Genomic DNA, 17,962 nt, shown 5'->3' with positions numbered 1-17,962 from the left:
TTTCATTCCTCTGCTTGTTGCATTCCGCTTTGCGCATTTTTCCGTGGCGTTTGTTATTATTCTTTTGTGTGACGAAGCAACCGTAGCATTTTAGTAACATTCAATTAAGTATATTTATTATGTTGTTCAATAATTTCCGTTAATAATATGTTGAAATAATCAGTATTTCGCGTTCTACGCCTACGTGTATTAGTGTGTTCAGTTTCGTTTTTTTGTGCAAGTTTAAATTTGTATGTGTAGTGTTATATCGCTGTTTATATGTATGTAAGCTTGTGTATGTGAGTGGAGGAAGCTCCAAAGCCGCGGAAGTAACAAGAAATCCAAATGAAAACGCAAAAAATATATTGCATATGAAAATTGACGCAATAGAATTCGACGACAATTTTGAGCAAGTACGAAAGACCCAGAATCGAACTACGTAAGTGGATGAAAAGCGAAAGCAAATACGTGTATACGTATGTATGTGCATTTTCAGATGTGCATGTGTGTATGTGGTGCCAACAGTACATATATACATACATATACTTCGAGTTTGAAGCAAATTATTATATGTATATATTTGGCTATGAATTTCATAAAATAATGCTGATTATTGTAATATCCATCTTTATTATTTTTGCTCGTTCATTTTTATTCATTCGTATTTAGTAAATTTTCTTCACGCCGTTTGTGCCAACACCTACATCTGCATATACATATATGTGTGTACACACCTTCGCAAATACGTATGCATACATATGGACGTATGCAAATTTTAACTTGTCGAACTGCTGCTGCTCATACTCATCACATCATTTGTTGTTCGCTTATATATTCATATATTTTATTGATTGGATTTAACCTTTTCATCATTGCCTAGCTGCTCTGCCCCGTCTACTTTTACTTCGCCGGTTTATGTTTTCTTATCTATTCTGTCCTCTTTTTTGATAGCAATTTAATTTCGTTTTCATATTGTGTGTGTATGCACCGGTACCACATCTGTGTTTCTATCATGGACGTATGTGTGGACAGTGAACATGCATATATGTATGTGTGTGTGTTTGCGGGCATTCATGCTGAACAGCTGTTCCCCTCTCAAGGCAATCGTGAGAAAGTAGCGCATTTGTTTGTTTTGATTCGCCGCGACACACAGAATCCCAGCAACAAATCGAAAGCCCTATCAAATATAATAAATACACATACATATATATGTATATGAATAAGAAGAAAATACATTAATCGGCATAATTTGCAAATTATTATTTATTCAGCGTCAGAAGCGGACTATGCAAAAATCTTGCTGATTATACAAAATTTAAATATGTTTAAAAATAATCAGATATTTTCATTTTTATATAATGATTATTTGATTTCTTTTTCTTATTATAATACATAAATAAATAAAAATATTCAATGCATCTCAGCTAAAAAGCAAACTAAGCTCTGTTATATATAATTTTGTAACATTAGCATTATATGAGTTTAACAAAATATTTAAGGGCAATAAAGCCAAAACTATTGTAAATATAAAAAAGCCTAATTGCCTAACTGAGCATTATTATACATTACATTAAATTGAACCCGTATCTGCCTAGATTTAATATTTATATTTTGTTTACACATTTCAATATATATTTTTATATGTACTCTATTATTTATATAAACCTTATTGTTAAAATAGGGCTACAGATACCCGTGAAAGTTTTCCCTTCATAAAAATATCTGTTTATAAACAACAGGTACTAATTCAAAACTTGTTGAATATTATTGCCCCTTATGATTGAACATAAACCATTTTTAAAGTTAGTTGCTCAATGTTCGTATCTCAATAATAAACATAAAGTCTGTTTTTACACTTTTTATATGTGGCAGCAGCTGTTTCAAAAAGCTCTTATCAAAGTCAAAACATATTTCTATTGAGAGCTAAACGCAATATATAAACTTTTGCTCAACGGTTTAATTTTGTCTGTTAGTTCTAGACAGTCAGGTATGACAGGTCAATGGTACATCAACAATAAATTTGGTAAAAATTACCGTATTTGCTGATATATTTTAATCAAACATTGTTAATTTATAAAATCCAATAAGATAAAGGTTCTTAGTAACACATTCAATTGATAGAAACCCACTTTAAAGCCAATGAAGCTAAAAGAATTTTATTAAAAATATACAGAAATGATAAAATAACTATTAAACACATTTTTGCGCTATGGTTACTGAAACGTAAAAATATAATATAAAAAGTCATCGACTAAAAGCAAAAGTAAAATTGATTAAAATGTTTTATTTATTTATTTTATTTTATTTTTTGTAAGCCGCATAGATAGTGAAATATTGACTCATCGAGCAGATACGAAAGCGACGTTACTATGATACAAATACAATTGCAAAAATGATAAGCCATAAATTGTCGATTCGTTTCTACCTGGTCTGCATTAGCCACATTTGAAACATGATTGGCTTTGAAGAACAAGTCCAAACGCATACGAAAAAAAAAAAAAAAAAAATAAAGACAAGAATATTTAATTTTGCTTTGTCTGTATAATATTGTTGGACTTTTACAGCACCTAATCGCTTTTATCGTTTATTTTGTTATCGCACGGGCGAATGTGGCTGAGATAAGCGTAGAAATACACTCACAAAGCATTGTTCGGATTGAAAACAACATTTTGGCTACAAATATTTAATTTGTATTTCTTTTGCAGTAGCTGGTCGCGAGCGAGGACTCTGAGTGGATAATGTCGAATCAGGCGCAAATCGACTATGACAGGCAATTCCAGGAGGACCTGGCCAAGGCAACGGCACTCAGTCTGGAACAGCAGGCACTCGACGACTACAGGCGAAACAAGAAATACGGCACTGGCTATCAGACAGTAAGCGCCGACTACTACAGTCAACAACAGCAGCAGCAGCAGCAGCAACAACGAAGTCATGGTGCAGTGCAGCGACGGCACTCGGAGGTGCACCAGGCCAGCTCGTCGTATAGCAGCAGCGCGGGCCGGTCGAGCACGCCGCCGGCTCAGACCAACAATGGCAATGGGGACAATGATCTGATCTGCTTTGCCAGTCCCACGACCAAGCAGCCGACGTCGGAAAGCGGCAGCACCTTCGAGCGGTTAATTGAGGATCTGCAGCGCCTGCAGACTAATAGTCCGCAAACGGCACTGGTGCCAGTGGGTCCGGTGGCGGCTGCAACGCCAATGCCCGTGCAGTACGCAGCACCACCGTACGGTGTGCCACCACTAGGTGGGGCAGGCGGCGTTGGCATGCAGCTGGTGCCTTATCAGGCGCCGCCGCAACAGCCACAACAGCGACCGCTGAACAACGAAGAGCTGCAGCGGCTCTACAGCATGCCCAACCAATTGGCACTGCAGCCCGTTGTGCCGGTCCAGCCTGCTGGCTTTGTGTACTATCCAACGTTCTCTGCACCAGTTGTGCCCGGCTCGGCTGCCTATTTGCCGCCGCAGTATCCATCGCAGGCCTATGGCTATGGCTATGCGCTGAGCAACGGCGGCAGCTCGCACGTAGACTTTGCGCGTCCGCACAGCAGTCCGGCAACGGCAGGTATACCAACTCCAGTACCAACTGCATCATCCAGCCACTCTGTTCCACATTCCGGCGCTACAACGCCAGCTGCATTCAATGTGCGACGGGCCACGCCTCCCGTTGGCAGCTGCCCCTCCGTGGGACCCGCGCTGCCAGCTCAGCCACAACGCAGCGGTAACGATTTGATCGATTTGAAGCAGGATGATTAGTATGCATCATTAAATTATAAATTCCAACTACCACGATTCGTCTCTTTAATTGGCTGTTCTCTTTTGCAGTTCCCGAGTGAGCGTTCTGGAGGCATTCGATCCGCTGCTGAATGAGAATTCTGGTAAGCACTGGTTGAAGTTGTTAGCCAATTCACCTAATTCAAAGCGTATTGATCACACGTCTTTCCATTATAGCGATTAGATTTGAGAAAGACTTTAAGCCGTGGATTCAATTTAAATGATTTCACTGAAATTGCGGCATCAATGAAGATCTTAAATTATTAGTAAAGGTCCGCCAAAAAGCAAATGATAAACGAATAGATTATTTTTCCTAATTACTAGGGTGCTGAATAGTTTTGTTTTTCCAAAGTCTCAAAGAAATACTTTTAAGCACTTTTAAGCGTACAGTGGACAATTGCGAATCATTGCTTAGACTTACTAAAATCTTTATTTCTAATGGTTGAGCTCTCAAAAAAAAAGAAACGTGTATTATATAAAGAAAAACTGTCTTTTCCGATACTTTTTATATCCGGTTAAGATTGGAAATGCATGAAATGAACTCCTTGTCTGTCCGTTTGTTTTGTAATGCTTTGTATTATGTCTATCTATTCCAGTTGAATTATTATTTTCGTATTATTGTTTCACGCTGTTGTTGTTGCTGTTGTTAATCCATACCAAAGCTATATGCAAAACATAAAAATAGTTAAAACCTGTTAAACTGAATGTTTTCTGTTTCTCTATCTTGCAGTGTCGCAAAAGTAATACATTTTAGTGCAAGACTTCTACTACTATCCATACTAAGTACCACATACTACTACCAAATAACTGCAACTATTTAACTATGTACTACCACAACAACAACACCACCCACCCAGAACAACAACAACAACAACAACAACTATTAAAAGAAAAGTCAGGCGACACATACACAACAACACGTCATCAGCTAAAAGGCAAAATGGGCTCAGGGTTTCATGGTGTGGATAAATCTGAATTCAAAATAATAATACATGCCATATTAATAGAACCCACTTACATAAACACACACACATATATATAATATATATAAATAACACTCTTATGTCGGAAAATTTGTGCCTTCCACGACTGCACTAGATATTTGCTCACTGTATGAATATATATTGAATAATAAAGAAAGTGAGAGTTTTATGCCAATGACACTGATCAAACCGATGGCCACTATATCACATTAAGCATCACAGACATAAAATATATACCTATATGTATATATAAATAAGTATTTTTGCAAAATTTTAAAACGAATTTGACAACTCTGTCTGCGATGGCAAATCATGTAAAATTGAATTGAATTTTCTTTTTTTTTATGAGTATTATGGAACAGAAGACATTGTGGTTTCCAGCCACATATTTACATATACATACACATATATATATAAATATATAACAATATATTATTTTAATATACATATGTCAAATACAAGCTTGTATAACTTTTGGAGACCAATAATAAAAAATTCTGTCTGAGAATAAAAATGCCAACATTTTGTTGTTTTATTAAACAATTCAACGCTGAGCGTTCGCATATAGCGAATTAAATTTTTTGATTTTCGCTCATCATATGGGATCACATCAACAAGAAATATATATATGTATGTATGTGTATATGTAAATATATAAATAGAGAACTGGTTTAGTTAGAAACTAATTGTTTAGTTGCCCATTAGATATTTAGTATTCAGTGTGATCAATTGCTAATTCAGTCTATATGACTGTGGATAGATTCTTTAGCATATTAAAGGGAAAGGTCAAATAGAACACCGTCTGAGTTCTGTGTAAATATTTATATATATTTTTAGTTTGATTTGTGTCGCGTAGGCGTCCGCCGCCGACAGCTGAGCCAATTGGGAGGCCGCACATAACGAGCCGAACCGATTTGTTAGCATAGATTTGCGAAATGTTCTGAGGGACAGTCTCTCAGTTGCGTTCGCGGCTGGCTGGGCTTTTGTTTATTTTATTTTATTATTTTTGGCTGCACTCTCGGATCGGATCGACTCGAGCTGATCGTGTGGTCATTTGCATAATAGCGAATCGTGCGATTGCGTGTGCTTAATTAACTCACTCATGATGCACTCGTTACTTGCAGGCAACGACGGCGCCTCCGACTGCACTTCCTACTACGCGGACTACGATCCGTTCGACTTTCTCTATAGCGGCGACAATGGCACTCAGTACTCGGATCCCATGTACGAGGCGGTCAACAGGTGGGACAAGAGCGCCGTCAACAGTGGCAGCGTTAGCTCGATTGGCTGGCGACAGGACTACCTCACGCAGCCCCCTCATTCCCACTCGCCGTCACCCTCATTACAAACATCAGCAGCAGCTGTTGCTTCAGCTGCGTCGACATCTGCGCAAGCAGAGAGATCCGACACGGGCTCTGTATCACCGCCGCCGCCGTTGCCGCCACGCAACCAGCAGCTGTATGAGGCAGGCGCCACAACTTCGACCATTTCGCAAACTTCATCCAAGCCGCATCAGCTGGCGCCGTTCACAGACAGCTACACCAACAGCATACCAGCCCACGTCGTGCTAGATCGTCGGAAAAATTTCACGCGCCTCTACCAGCTAATCAGTGAGCAGCGCTCGGATGATTCCGAACTCCTGGAGTTCTATCATATGGTGCGCGAGCTGCGAGCCAGCTATAAGCACGACGACAAAAAGACAAATGTGGGACACATCATAGCCGCCGAGTTCAACTATCATTACATGATGGACACCAGCATCAAGGTCATTGTGCATCCGGCTGTGAATACGCTGCAGCCGCACGCCCTGTCCAGTTCGTTGGCTGGAGAGCAGGTCAAGGGCTATGGCACGCCAGTTACCTTCACCTGTGACAGTAAGTGCCATTAATTCATCTCCGATCAATCATCTGAATAATGCAGCAAATCTCTCCTTGCAGTTGACTCGGTCGTGGCTCAGGTGGTGGCGCAGGCGCTGGCCTCCCTCGAAGGTCAGGTCCAGGGCACAGTCACGGACTATGCAGTCAAGGTGCGTATGGAAGGAAGGTTTCCATATTGGGTTACACTAACATGTTCCTTTTGTTGCAGCCCATTGGCCTGCTGGAGTGGCTGGCGCCCACTTCTAAGCTGAGTCAGCTGGAGTGTGTGCACAACAGCTTTCAGCTGGAGAAGGACGTGCACTTGGGTCTGTGCTTGCGTACCGCTGCCAATATGGAGGCGATTGCCCGCACTGCACTGGACGACGAGAACGACGCCGATCTGCAGCCGGAGCAGGTGCTGCCCAATGAAGTGGTGCCTATTGTCACTTACGACAACATGATGATACTCATTGAGACGCTCGAAACGGAAATCGATAAGCTCGAATCGTCGGCAGACGGGGCGCCATCCGGGCGTTGCATTGTCAGCTGCTCGGGCGTGGTGCAAGCTGTCAAAGCAATATGTGCGTTGCTTGGCTCCATTGACACGTTGGAGATAGCGCGTTGCATTTCGGACTTGAAGCGCATATGCGAGGAGGCCCAAACCAAGTATGCACCCCTGGCGGGCTCGAACAATCCAGAGATTATAAGTGATTATGGCGAATATGCCCAAGTGACGCTGCGACCGCGCTCCATGCTTGAGCAAATCAAATTGAAGTGCAATAGCTTGCGCGATGCTGTCCAGGAGCTAATCGAACTGTACGCCAATGTGTTTCGCGTTGCCTTCTCGGTGAAGACGCCGGACTATGCCACAAGTGAGTAAACAGTGTAATTACTTGAGCATCTTAATAATGAGCAAACTCTCCTAGCGCCCATTCCCGTCTCCTGTGTGTCCAAGCCGATTGTGGTGAGCATCAATTGCCTGCACAGACCGCCGCCGAACTGGAAATACGACGATTACTCGCTCTGCGTACAGCTCGTCTATGGCACGCGCCTGTTGTCCAATCCGAATGTGTTGAGCTGTTCCAATGATACGTCCGGTGGCCTGTTTCCCCGGCTGAACTTCAGCGCTTGGCTCACCTTTGAACAGCATCCAATCTGCACTCTCCCTCGGGAGGCGCGTCTCACGTTTGTGCTCTACGGCAAGCAGGCGGCCAGCGAGAATGAGCCGAATGCGGAGCCGAATGGTGAGCGGCGACAGGTGACCACGGAGCTGGGCTGGTGTTCCATACAGCTGTTTGACTTTAAGCGCACGATGATCTGTGGCCCCTATTTGCTGTCCGTTTGGCCACCGACCACTGATAAAATGCTGGGTCCAGCTCCAGCGCGTGGCTGTCATCCGCACCCCGACTTCTGTCCGGTGCTAAGCATTGAAGTGCCGCCCTATGGCGGACGCATTGAGTTCCCTGAGCATCAGGAGATACCTAAGCCTGCTCCACAGTAAGCTTAACCATTGAAATATTTTACTTGTGGCTCAATTTTATCGAATTAAATTGTTGCAGCTATGACTTTGCCTCACTGGACGCTAATCTGCAGGAGGAGCTGCTGAATACAGCCGAACTGGGCTATTCAGGCGCAACGGAGCGCCGCGAGGTGTTCTGGGAGAAGCGTCTCTACCTGCAGAACTATCCGAATGCTTTGCCCAAGGTTCTGCATGCAGCGCATAGCTGGGATTATGCCAACCTGATTGACTTGCATTCCTTGCTGCACTCCTGGGCGCCTCTGTCGCCGCTGCAGGCATTGGAACTGCTGCTGCCCCGCTATCCGGATGCCAAAGTGCGCGAGAAGGCTGTCGAATGGATCTCACACATGCCCAACGATCAGCTCGTAGACTTTTTGCCGCAGCTGGTGCAATCGCTGAAGCACGACACGTACGAGGCTTCGGCACTTTCGCGTTTCCTGCTTGCGAAGTGTTTGGAGTCGCCGCGCTTTGCCCATCACATGTACTGGCTGCTGGTGCACAGTCTGCCCGATGATCCGCTCAACTCGATTGGCGCCTCGCTGGTGGATCAGGACTACGACGAGTCGCAAATCACACAGGCTCGCTACTATCGCCGCAACAAAATGATGCTGCGCGCCCTCATGGCCATCTGCGGCGAGAAGCTGCTCAAGCGTTTCATGTATCAGCATCGCATGTGTCAGGTGAGTTTGTAGCTATATGAGCCCCATAATAGAAGTAGCTAATCATTTATCATGTTATTTGTCTCAGAATCTATCCAAGATCGCAGAGTCCGTGAAGGAAGCCAAGGAGTCGATGCGTCAAAAGAGTCTGGTCGCAGGCATGGATGAAGTGCATCAAGATTTGCTAGAGAAGCCCACCTGCCTGCCTCTGGGTCCCGAGCTAGAGGTATCAGGTGTTAATGTACGCAACTGCAGCTACTTCAACTCCAATACGCTGCCACTAAAGATCACCTTTGTGGGACCAGATGCTGAGCCTTTGCCAGCTATTTTTAAGGTAAGCTAATGCAGCTGCTGCAGCCACACACTCTAATCTCTTTGTTTCGCTTCCTTGACAGTGTGGAGATGACTTGCAACAGGATATGCTGACGATCCAGTTAATACGCATCATGAATAAGATGTGGCTAGCCGAGCGCTTGGATCTCAAGATGGTTACGTTTAATTGTGTGCCCACTGGGTACAAGCGCGGCATGATTGAACTTGTGTCCGAGGCCGAAACGCTACGGAAAATACAAGTCGAATGCGGTCTTACGGGCTCCTTCAAAGATCGACCCATTGCCGAATGGCTGGGCAAACAGAATCCGAGTCCGTTGGAGTATCAAAGTGCAGTGCGTAACTTTACACTCTCCTGCGCTGGCTACAGCGTGGCGACTTACGTGCTGGGCATCTGCGATCGACACAATGACAACATAATGCTTAAGACCTCGGGACATCTATTCCACATCGATTTTGGCAAGTTTCTGGGCGATGCTCAAATGTTTGGTAATTTCAAAAGGTGAGTTAGACCCACGAATTCCAATGGATTATTCCAATATAACATAAATTTTGCCATTGCAGAGATCGCACGCCTTTTGTGCTCACCTCGGATATGGCATATGTCATCAATGGTGGTGACAAACCGTCGACGGACTTTCACTACTTCGTTGATCTCTGCTGCCGTGCCTTTAACATTGTCCGCAAGAATGCCGACCTGCTGCTGCATACGCTGGCGCACATGGCCACGGCGGGCATGCCGGGCGTGAACTCAAATGCGGTCACCTATGTGCGACGCGCACTGCTGCCCTCGCAGTCGAATCCCGAGGCGGCGGCCACCTTTGCCAAAATGATACAATCCTCGCTAAAGAGCTGGTTCACTCAATTCAATTTCTTTCTGCACAACTTGGCGCAGATGCGCTTCAACAATGACGAAGGCTCGGGCGAACTTCTATCCTTTGTGCCTCGCAAATACACGTGAGTTGCTGGGGAGAGATAATCAAATAGAAATAAATCTTCAATTGATCTTAAACTACATCCACAGCATGCAGCAGGATGGCCGGCTGAAGATTGTTAAAGTAGTGCGCTTCCAGAAGCACTACAGCATGGAGAAGTATTATATGTACATTCTGCAAGTAACACGCCACGGACAACTGGATCCAACCCATCTGTTTCGCTCGTACCGCGAGTTCACCGAGTTCCATCAAAAGTTGTGCATGCACTTTCCACTGGTCAAGCTTCACAGGTAAGTAAATCATAGATAAGAGTTAAGGCCTTAAAGCGATAAGACAATCATTTATCATTGAAGTGGGCTTAATTTTTATTTTTTTTTTATATGCTCTAATGAGTTGATAAGTTATGTTAGGGAAATTCTTTGTTTATTAGTGTTCCGAGTATGTATAAGAGTTATCATTTTTTGGATGATAATAATAATGATAATGATCAACAATTAACATTGAAGACAGCCTAATTGTTGAACAAGGTTAATAATTTTCTTTGGGGGAATTTAGTGGTGAGCATATTGAAAATTTAATATTTCATTAATGACTTTCTTAGTAATGCTTCACTCAAGTTGCATATTCCTTAGAAATTCTTTCCCAGGTCAATATCATTTTTTAAGATCATTTATAAACAGGGAACAGCTGAGAGTTTCTATTAATCATAAATTTATTTAAATATAGTCAACAATATATGGCAACTTCTAACATACTTTTGATATATACATATATATTCATATTTAGAAGTGTGTGTGTGTTTGTCCCTAAAGACATATTTACATGTAAAATACTGTCTTCGCTAAGGAAAGTCAGACCAGCATTTCGGTATCGGGATTCTAAGCCTCTGTAGTTCGTTCACTCTGAGTCGTGTGATCTATTCCAGTGACTGGCCGCAATGCCTCGGTCATGGAGCGATGCTGACGTATGGCTCGTCCAAATAATTCATCATCGCTGTCCTCCTGCGAGATCTGAGAGCTGAACAGCTTGGGTACATTACCATCACGCTCAGCATTCGGTGATTCGGGCTCCTCAGGTAGCAATGTGATTAAGCGCTGAGTGGCCCTCGGTGGCAACGTTTCCCTTTCACTCTGATCCTCAGCTGAGTCAAACTCCGTGTCTGACTCAGTTGAGCTGGGCACCTCGGCTGATTGATAGTACTGCAAGTTTTCCACATCGAAGCGCACCTTGAGAGTACGCGTCTTCCGCTTTGCTGGCTGTGGTGGTGGTGGGGCAGGAATTTGCTCTAATTCCTCCTCGCTTGAACTAGAGCTCGGCAATTCCTCGGGCTCGTAACAGTTCAATGGCGCCGCATGGCCCCTTACATTGAGCGTTGTCGGCTTGGAGACGCGCGGCGCTGGCTGAGGTGTTCGGCGTGCCGGCATTGGCAATGGCGGAATGTCCAGCTCCTCGCACAGCTTATCGAAATCATTAACCTCTGTATCGAGTCGAGGGGAGTTTCCATTCACTTGCAGTTCTACGAACATATCCTCTATGCTGCTCACATATTTAGGGGTGCTCCCCTTGCCTACGACATCTTCGTAATTGGGCAACTTTCGATTTGTTCGCGATACCTCGAGCTGCATCAGTGACTCGTAGTCGGGCAGGTTAGGTGAAGCAGGAGACCTCATATCATATGGAGGTGGCTCTGAAGTATTAGCTGCTCGCTGTGCTCTTATCTCATTTGAGTGTGCCATTAACTCCAGTTCCCGAAACAGGGAGTCCTCCTGCACGACATTTTCCAAATCGGACGCAATCTTGCTTCGCTCAGTACGTGGCAGCTCGATCATCGACCAACTGCGTTGGCCTGCAGTCGCTACACTTTCCAGATTTTCAAAGTTCTCCCAGTCATCATCAATGGTCTTTCCAAAGCCTGGGGGGCTGCCGGGCGCTGGCAGCTCATTTTGCAACCCAGTAAAGTCTGCTTGCATATCCAAGATATCTGCTTCGTTCATTTCGTAGGATGAGCGAATGCGCTCAAACTCAACATCCTCCACATGGTGTGGCAGTTCCAGATCAGCGAACAAGTTTCGGGCGATAACGGGTTCCGTTTGATCAGCAGATTCCGGTGTCCCAGCTATGATTTCCACAACGAATGCCGATTCCGTGTGCTCTAGTTCGAGGGGCTCAACATCTCGTTTTGATTGCGGCTCCAATTTAGAATCTATTTTTGGCTGTGGTTCAATCTTTGGCTCTGGTTCTGGCTCAGTTTCCGGCTCCGATTCTGGCTTAAGCAATGAGTTTCTTTGAGCTACCGTCGCCGACTGATGCACTTGAGCAGCCACAGAAATAGCAGCTCCGACTTGATCATCATCGGGCGTTAAGAGCTCTGGGACATCATCTACCTGTTCATACTTGATATAGCGTCCTCGCTCCTTTGTCGTGATCTCCGATTTATTCGCTTCCTTAGCTTCGTCACTGGTGGCCTTGACGCTGATCAGCTTGTATTTTTCGGCAAAGTGATCGAAATCGGGTATGTCCAGCTGAGAGGGCGGCTCAGCAGCTTCCAATGCAATAGGCGGTGCCGGTGGCTGGCGCGTAGGCGGCGCTAGGTAGTAGTCATAGCTGGAGCTACGCGCTTCCCGGTGTCGTCTCCGTCGCGCTGTTTCAGGCTGTGGACGACGCGTTGTTGGTACACTCAGTTCCGGTATGCTTGTCTCCTCTTTGTATTCATATGGTGCCAATGAGTTCAGCTGCAAATTGGGCACACTGACTGCGAGGTATTTTTTAGCTGTCAATATAAACGTTAATGGTACAAATAAATAACATGGGTAATTTTTAACATAATACTGAAATTTATGCGTATTTTTAATGGCGTTAAAGTTATCGCTTTGCCCCATTCATATCCGCCCACCCAATTGAGCATTCTACAGGGTATTCATTTGTGATCTCTTCCTCACTAACGTGTCATGACCATATGTATGTATGCATGTATGTGTGTCTTTATGTCTGTATAAAATCAAAGCAATTTACTTCCAATTCCATTCACATTAAGTAATTCGGCACACACTTACACACTTGCACACGTACATACATAAATGTCGTAAAAATATATGTATTTGTATAAGTGCTTGGTACGCCTTACCTGTTGAATTTGTTGGCCCGGCACTTTCGAATTCTTCGGTATTCCGTTGGCGAAACACTCCGTGCACAGCGTTGTCTGTGCCGTTTACCTGCAAGTGCAATCAAAATATTCTTATGGTTTATTAATGAGCAACTAACGCTTACAATCAAAAATTTGCTTCATTTTGATTTTCGTGTAACAATTAAAACAGCTGTGGCCTCAGCTGTGCACGCCTAATGCTTGCACAAACAACAACAAGAAGAGTGCAATAATAACAACAATTTCGGAATGCGTCATAAACTTAACTGTAAAAGCGTTACACACATGCACATGAACGTAAAAGCTAAACGATTGTGCGTGTGTTGGTGCTGCGAATAAGTACCGACGCAAATGCAAATTAGAGATGGGCTTTCGAAAAATAATATTGAATCAGTATGTATCGATCCTGGTGGAGTAAATTAATTAATAGTTTAATTGTTATCTTGAAAGCATTTATTGTTATCTTAAAAGCTATGATTTAGGCCGTTTAGAATATCTATCGATATATAATAATATGCGAGGATCATTTAGTAATTAAATGAAGGTCCCTCTTATCGATAGGCTACTCATGCTACTCACGTTTTCATCTCTATTCTTATTGACAACTTAACACTCACACACACACATATATATATGTATATAAACAAAACACGAATACACTGGCTTTGAATCTTATCAGAGTGTGAGCGAGAGAGCGCGAGTGCTCGTTGACGTTCAGTATTTTATCAGTTGCTTATTAACCTTTCTAAATGGCTTGCACTGAATCAGGCATCGGTTTAATTGACAATTTTTAAAATTGTGTGAATTGTACATATATATTACACACCTGTGATTCGTAGGCTGCATAACGTGGCGCAGTTTGCGGCTGCTGCTGAGCTGTGCGCGTTGACGATCGCCCGCTGCTGCTGCTGTTGCTGTCGAATGTGAGACGCCGTCTAAAGCCCCATATTTTGATGCCGAGCAGCGCCAAAACGAGACTCATCAGGAGCATGATGGAGCTGGCCAAAGGACCCAGTGCCGCCTGCTGGCCTGTGCAGAAGTCTTGGTGAGCGGTTGGACTTTATGGAAGGTAGCTGCTAACTTACCTTGGCCCACATACGTTAGCTGAGCCATCGCTGCTATTCGCTTTTGGCCAGCATATCGCAGTTGCACACCTGATTTTTATGAACTTTTTGCAGCACTGCTGCCTCGTCTTCAGTTCGGTTCTGTTCACCACGTTGGCGTTAATCGAACCCCAATGTCGCAGCTCTCAGAGCGCTCGGCTCTCAGCTCGCAGCTCTTAACGCTCAGCTATCGTCGCTCCGGTAAGCAGCTCCCCGTTCTCAGCTGTTGCCGTTCACCCGCTAACTGATTGAGCGGCGTTGTTGTCGCAGTTTTGCCAACTGCCAACGCTCAAAACGTTATCGCAAAGATATCGGAGCGCTCCCACAGTTTTGCCTCTCGCTGATAGTTTGGTGGTTTGGTGGCTCATTGGTTCGCTGGCTTGTTGGTGGCTCGCTCTTCTTTCACCCACTGCTCTTTGATTCGGCACGCTTTGGCCGTGAATAAAAGGTATCTGACGAGCTGCTAATTTATCAGCCATTATAGTTTGTTACCTCGACGGCCATTGATAAGCAATCGTCTAATTTTAATGGGTTCGTTGTCTGTCTTGCTTGCTTTTCTTCAAGGCCACAAACTTCTTAGATTTTCTTAGTTTCGCAATTTACCTTTATTTATGTAGAGCTATACTTAAGTTAAATCGAGACTTGGGCCTTTTCTTTGTCTAAACTGATAAGTGATTAGCTATTATTTGTTTAGTGTGTGTGCTAGCTATTAGTAACAGCCTTAGTCACTACTAAATTATTCTCATTGATAAATTATAGCTTCACTAATTTTGATAATTGATGGCATTTTAAAATGATAAGAAACATTATGATTATTTTCATGTTTCATTGTAATGAGTATAAAAATAAATCAAATATGGAGCAATCACTATATTTGATTTATTTTTATACTCATTCACGAAAGTAAAATGAGTATATTGGTTTTGTACATGCCCGCCTTGTTTTATATTCGTCATTATCAGTCACGGCTCAAACTTAATTTATTTTTTATGTTCTTCATTTACTTTCGCAAAATATTAAACATTTCTTGTTTTACTTGTTTACAGCTTACCAACGGGCGTCCATGTGGGTCGATCCAATATCAAATCTGTGGCCGAAAAGCGCTTGCCTCTGATACAGCGTTTCTTGAAATCGCTTTTCGATGCACCCGAAGAAATCGCGCACTCCGATTTGGTATACACATTCTTCCATCCGCTGCTGCGCGACCAGCAGGAGGCCAAATTGGAGATGCCCAAGATAAGAGGTAAGCTGAGATGGCTGTGACACGATTTATAACACGATTAACAAATGTTTTACTTTGCAGAGGTCAAACGTCAGCCGTCGCGGGATAATCATAACGAAATTGGCCAGATACGTCTATCGCTGCAATATCAACGCGGCGTGTTAACTGTGATGGTGTGTTAGCCAATCAAATGTGGCCGAAGGGCTTGATATAATATGTGCTGTTCTCCTGTTGCAGATACACCACGCCAAAGGACTGCCCATGCTGCAGGGTGGCCAGGAGCCGAACACCTATGTCAAATGCTACCTGAAACCGGATCCAACTAAAGCGACCAAGCGCAAAACCAAAGTTGTGCGCAAAACTTGTGTGCCCAGCTTCATGGAGACGGTAAGGGTCATAGTCTTTATGGACAATTCAAGAATAGTCTACTATATATATTATGTTGTCATCTGCAGTTGGAGTACCGCATGCCACTGGAGGTTGTGCAACAGCGTCGGCTGCAGGTGACTGTCTGGTCACATGATACGCTGCAGGAGAACGAGCTGCTTGGCGGCTTCGAGCTGGACCTCTCCAAGCATGATTTGCGTCAGGAACTCTGCGACTGGCACCGCTTGGGATCGGTACCTAGGAATTAAATGATGTCTGCTGGCGTTCACTGAACGACAATCTGACCTAGTTTTAAACACGCACACACTCACTCAACCACACACACACACCCACAGAGATTTATACACTTATATGTTTGTGCCTGTCTCTTTAACGCAATAATACTTACATACTCAACGTGATTGTACATTCCATATATATATACATATATTTATATATGTATGTGTATATAGTATACTTATACATGTATTTACTTATGTCTAACTAGCTGAACTCTATCACTTGTATATAATGTACACGCATATACAGACAAACATTATATATATATATATATATATATATATATATATATACATGTATATATATATTTCGCAACTGCACACATATACTCTTTTTAGCTATTGCGCAAACTTTTACAGATCAGATCAAATCTTGTATATGTACATAAAATCAACCAAATATAAGTGATACGTTTTGATCAGTAGCAAATACTTATATAAAGCATAATTATTTATTCAGGTCAGTCCATTTGAATACTGTAGAGTGCACTGTTCCCCTTCTACTCAAAATTATTGTCAAAATACAATATGAATGCCCGGGGTCAAGTGGGCGGGCCCCTAGTTAATCAAGTGCAAAGTAGCAAAACTTTATTTTACAGTATTAAAGCTCTGGCGGTTGGGCTGGGTTTTCATAAATCAAGAAATCGGCTTGCATATATAAATTGCAACCAATTCCAGGCAAAGGAAAAACAGTTAAATGCAGGATTCGATCATGTTATTCAGATCCCTCTCTATTACTGCCTGTTTGTATCTCTAATTATCATTTGGATATGAGACTTTTCACGATGTCGAATCAGTTTTTTCTGATTCTTAGCTCAAATTCCAAATATCGCCAACTGCCAAATCAGCTTGTGTGCGGCACATATTCAAAAGATTCTTAAATAGTTGCAATCCAAAGAATATAACATACTATATTATATGATGATTCATGGTGTATTCACTGGATCACTCCAAACGCAGTTAAAAATAAAACTAAAAGTTTTTATTTTTATATACACAATGACATTTTGTCGGAAAAACCAGAAAACCCCAACAACAACAAAATAAGAAACTAAAAGATAGTAATAAAAAGAAATAAGTAGAAATCATTTATATAATATATTTTTCTAATCAAAAGGAGCAAAGATCTTTTAACTATATAATATGCTAATTATAAATAACATTAATCCTTTGATATGGTATGAACGTTAAAGTTCTGCTTAACTTTATTAAACATCAAAGGAAAATCTGTAACAAGAACAGAAAACAAATTATATTTATGCTAACAACAATAAATTTAATTTATCAAGTGTCTTACAATTTAATAATTCGGATTTTTATGGGATTTGGATATTAGGGGGGAATATAATATGACAATTGATGTCCTCGAATTTATTATAGGTGTCACTTAAATCATATAAGAATATACTATATTTCTGGTGAGTATTTAAAGTCTTAGTTATTTCAGAAGATCCTAATTCAAGATAATAATATTGCGGAGAGAAGAAAACATATGCTGTTAGTCAAGATATGTTAGATCTATATGTGCGTGTTCCAAGTTGATGTCTTTTCAATTCATCTTTAAAAGTGACAAAACTTTTTGTTAATATTAAAGAAAAGCATTTGTGTGAAATTAAAGATTGTTATCTTTTCCAAAAACACTCTGCTAATGCAAAAATGAGTACTACAAATATTCAATTTCTTTAATTTACTTCTTCAGTAATCCCAAGAAAGCTCTCTCTTTCTAGCTTGATTTCCTTCATAGAGTATTTAGTAGACTTTTACATTGAATTATAAATATTTGATAACCCGGTGAG

General features: G+C 42.3%; 2 protein-coding genes across 3 annotated transcripts; one reads left to right on the top strand and one right to left on the bottom strand.

Annotated features, from left to right (window-relative positions):
- Positions 1 to 23: 23 nt before the first annotated feature.
- Positions 24 to 17,177, top strand: LOC6583194 (phosphatidylinositol 4-phosphate 3-kinase C2 domain-containing subunit alpha). Of its 2 annotated transcripts, none has more exons than XM_015162771.3 (16): positions 24 to 418; positions 2,685 to 3,733; positions 3,804 to 3,856; positions 5,860 to 6,609; positions 6,673 to 6,761; positions 6,821 to 7,463; positions 7,518 to 8,088; positions 8,151 to 8,790; positions 8,858 to 9,103; positions 9,165 to 9,601; positions 9,664 to 10,056; positions 10,124 to 10,324; positions 15,326 to 15,522; positions 15,583 to 15,674; positions 15,739 to 15,888; positions 15,957 to 17,177. In XM_015162771.3, exons 2-16 carry the CDS (start codon positions 2,718 to 2,720, stop codon positions 16,134 to 16,136), a joined length of 5,658 nt encoding a protein of 1,885 aa, XP_015018257.1. In that variant the 5' UTR covers positions 24 to 418; positions 2,685 to 2,717; the 3' UTR covers positions 16,137 to 17,177. The 2 variants fall into 2 exon arrangements, with proteins under 2 accessions (XP_015018257.1, XP_002008869.1); XM_002008833.4 differs by lacking the exon at positions 24 to 418 and adding an exon at positions 2,488 to 2,627.
- Positions 10,729 to 14,541, bottom strand: LOC6583195. The gene is made up of 4 exons (XM_002008834.4): positions 14,262 to 14,541; positions 14,003 to 14,205; positions 13,159 to 13,246; positions 10,729 to 12,804 (listed from the first exon to the last, which is right to left on the bottom strand). The coding sequence occupies exons 1-4, from the start codon at positions 14,287 to 14,289 to the stop codon at positions 10,913 to 10,915; spliced, it is 2,211 nt and encodes a 736-aa protein (XP_002008870.1). The 5' UTR covers positions 14,290 to 14,541; the 3' UTR covers positions 10,729 to 10,912.
- Positions 17,178 to 17,962: the final 785 nt, after the last annotated feature.

Source organism: Drosophila mojavensis, unplaced genomic scaffold, assembly GCF_018153725.1.
Source record: "Drosophila mojavensis isolate 15081-1352.22 unplaced genomic scaffold, ASM1815372v1 contig_74, whole genome shotgun sequence".
Taxonomy (NCBI): domain Eukaryota; kingdom Metazoa; phylum Arthropoda; class Insecta; order Diptera; family Drosophilidae; genus Drosophila; species Drosophila mojavensis.
The sequence above is the reverse complement of the archived record's forward strand: the minus strand, read 5'-3'. Positions and strand labels throughout refer to the sequence as shown.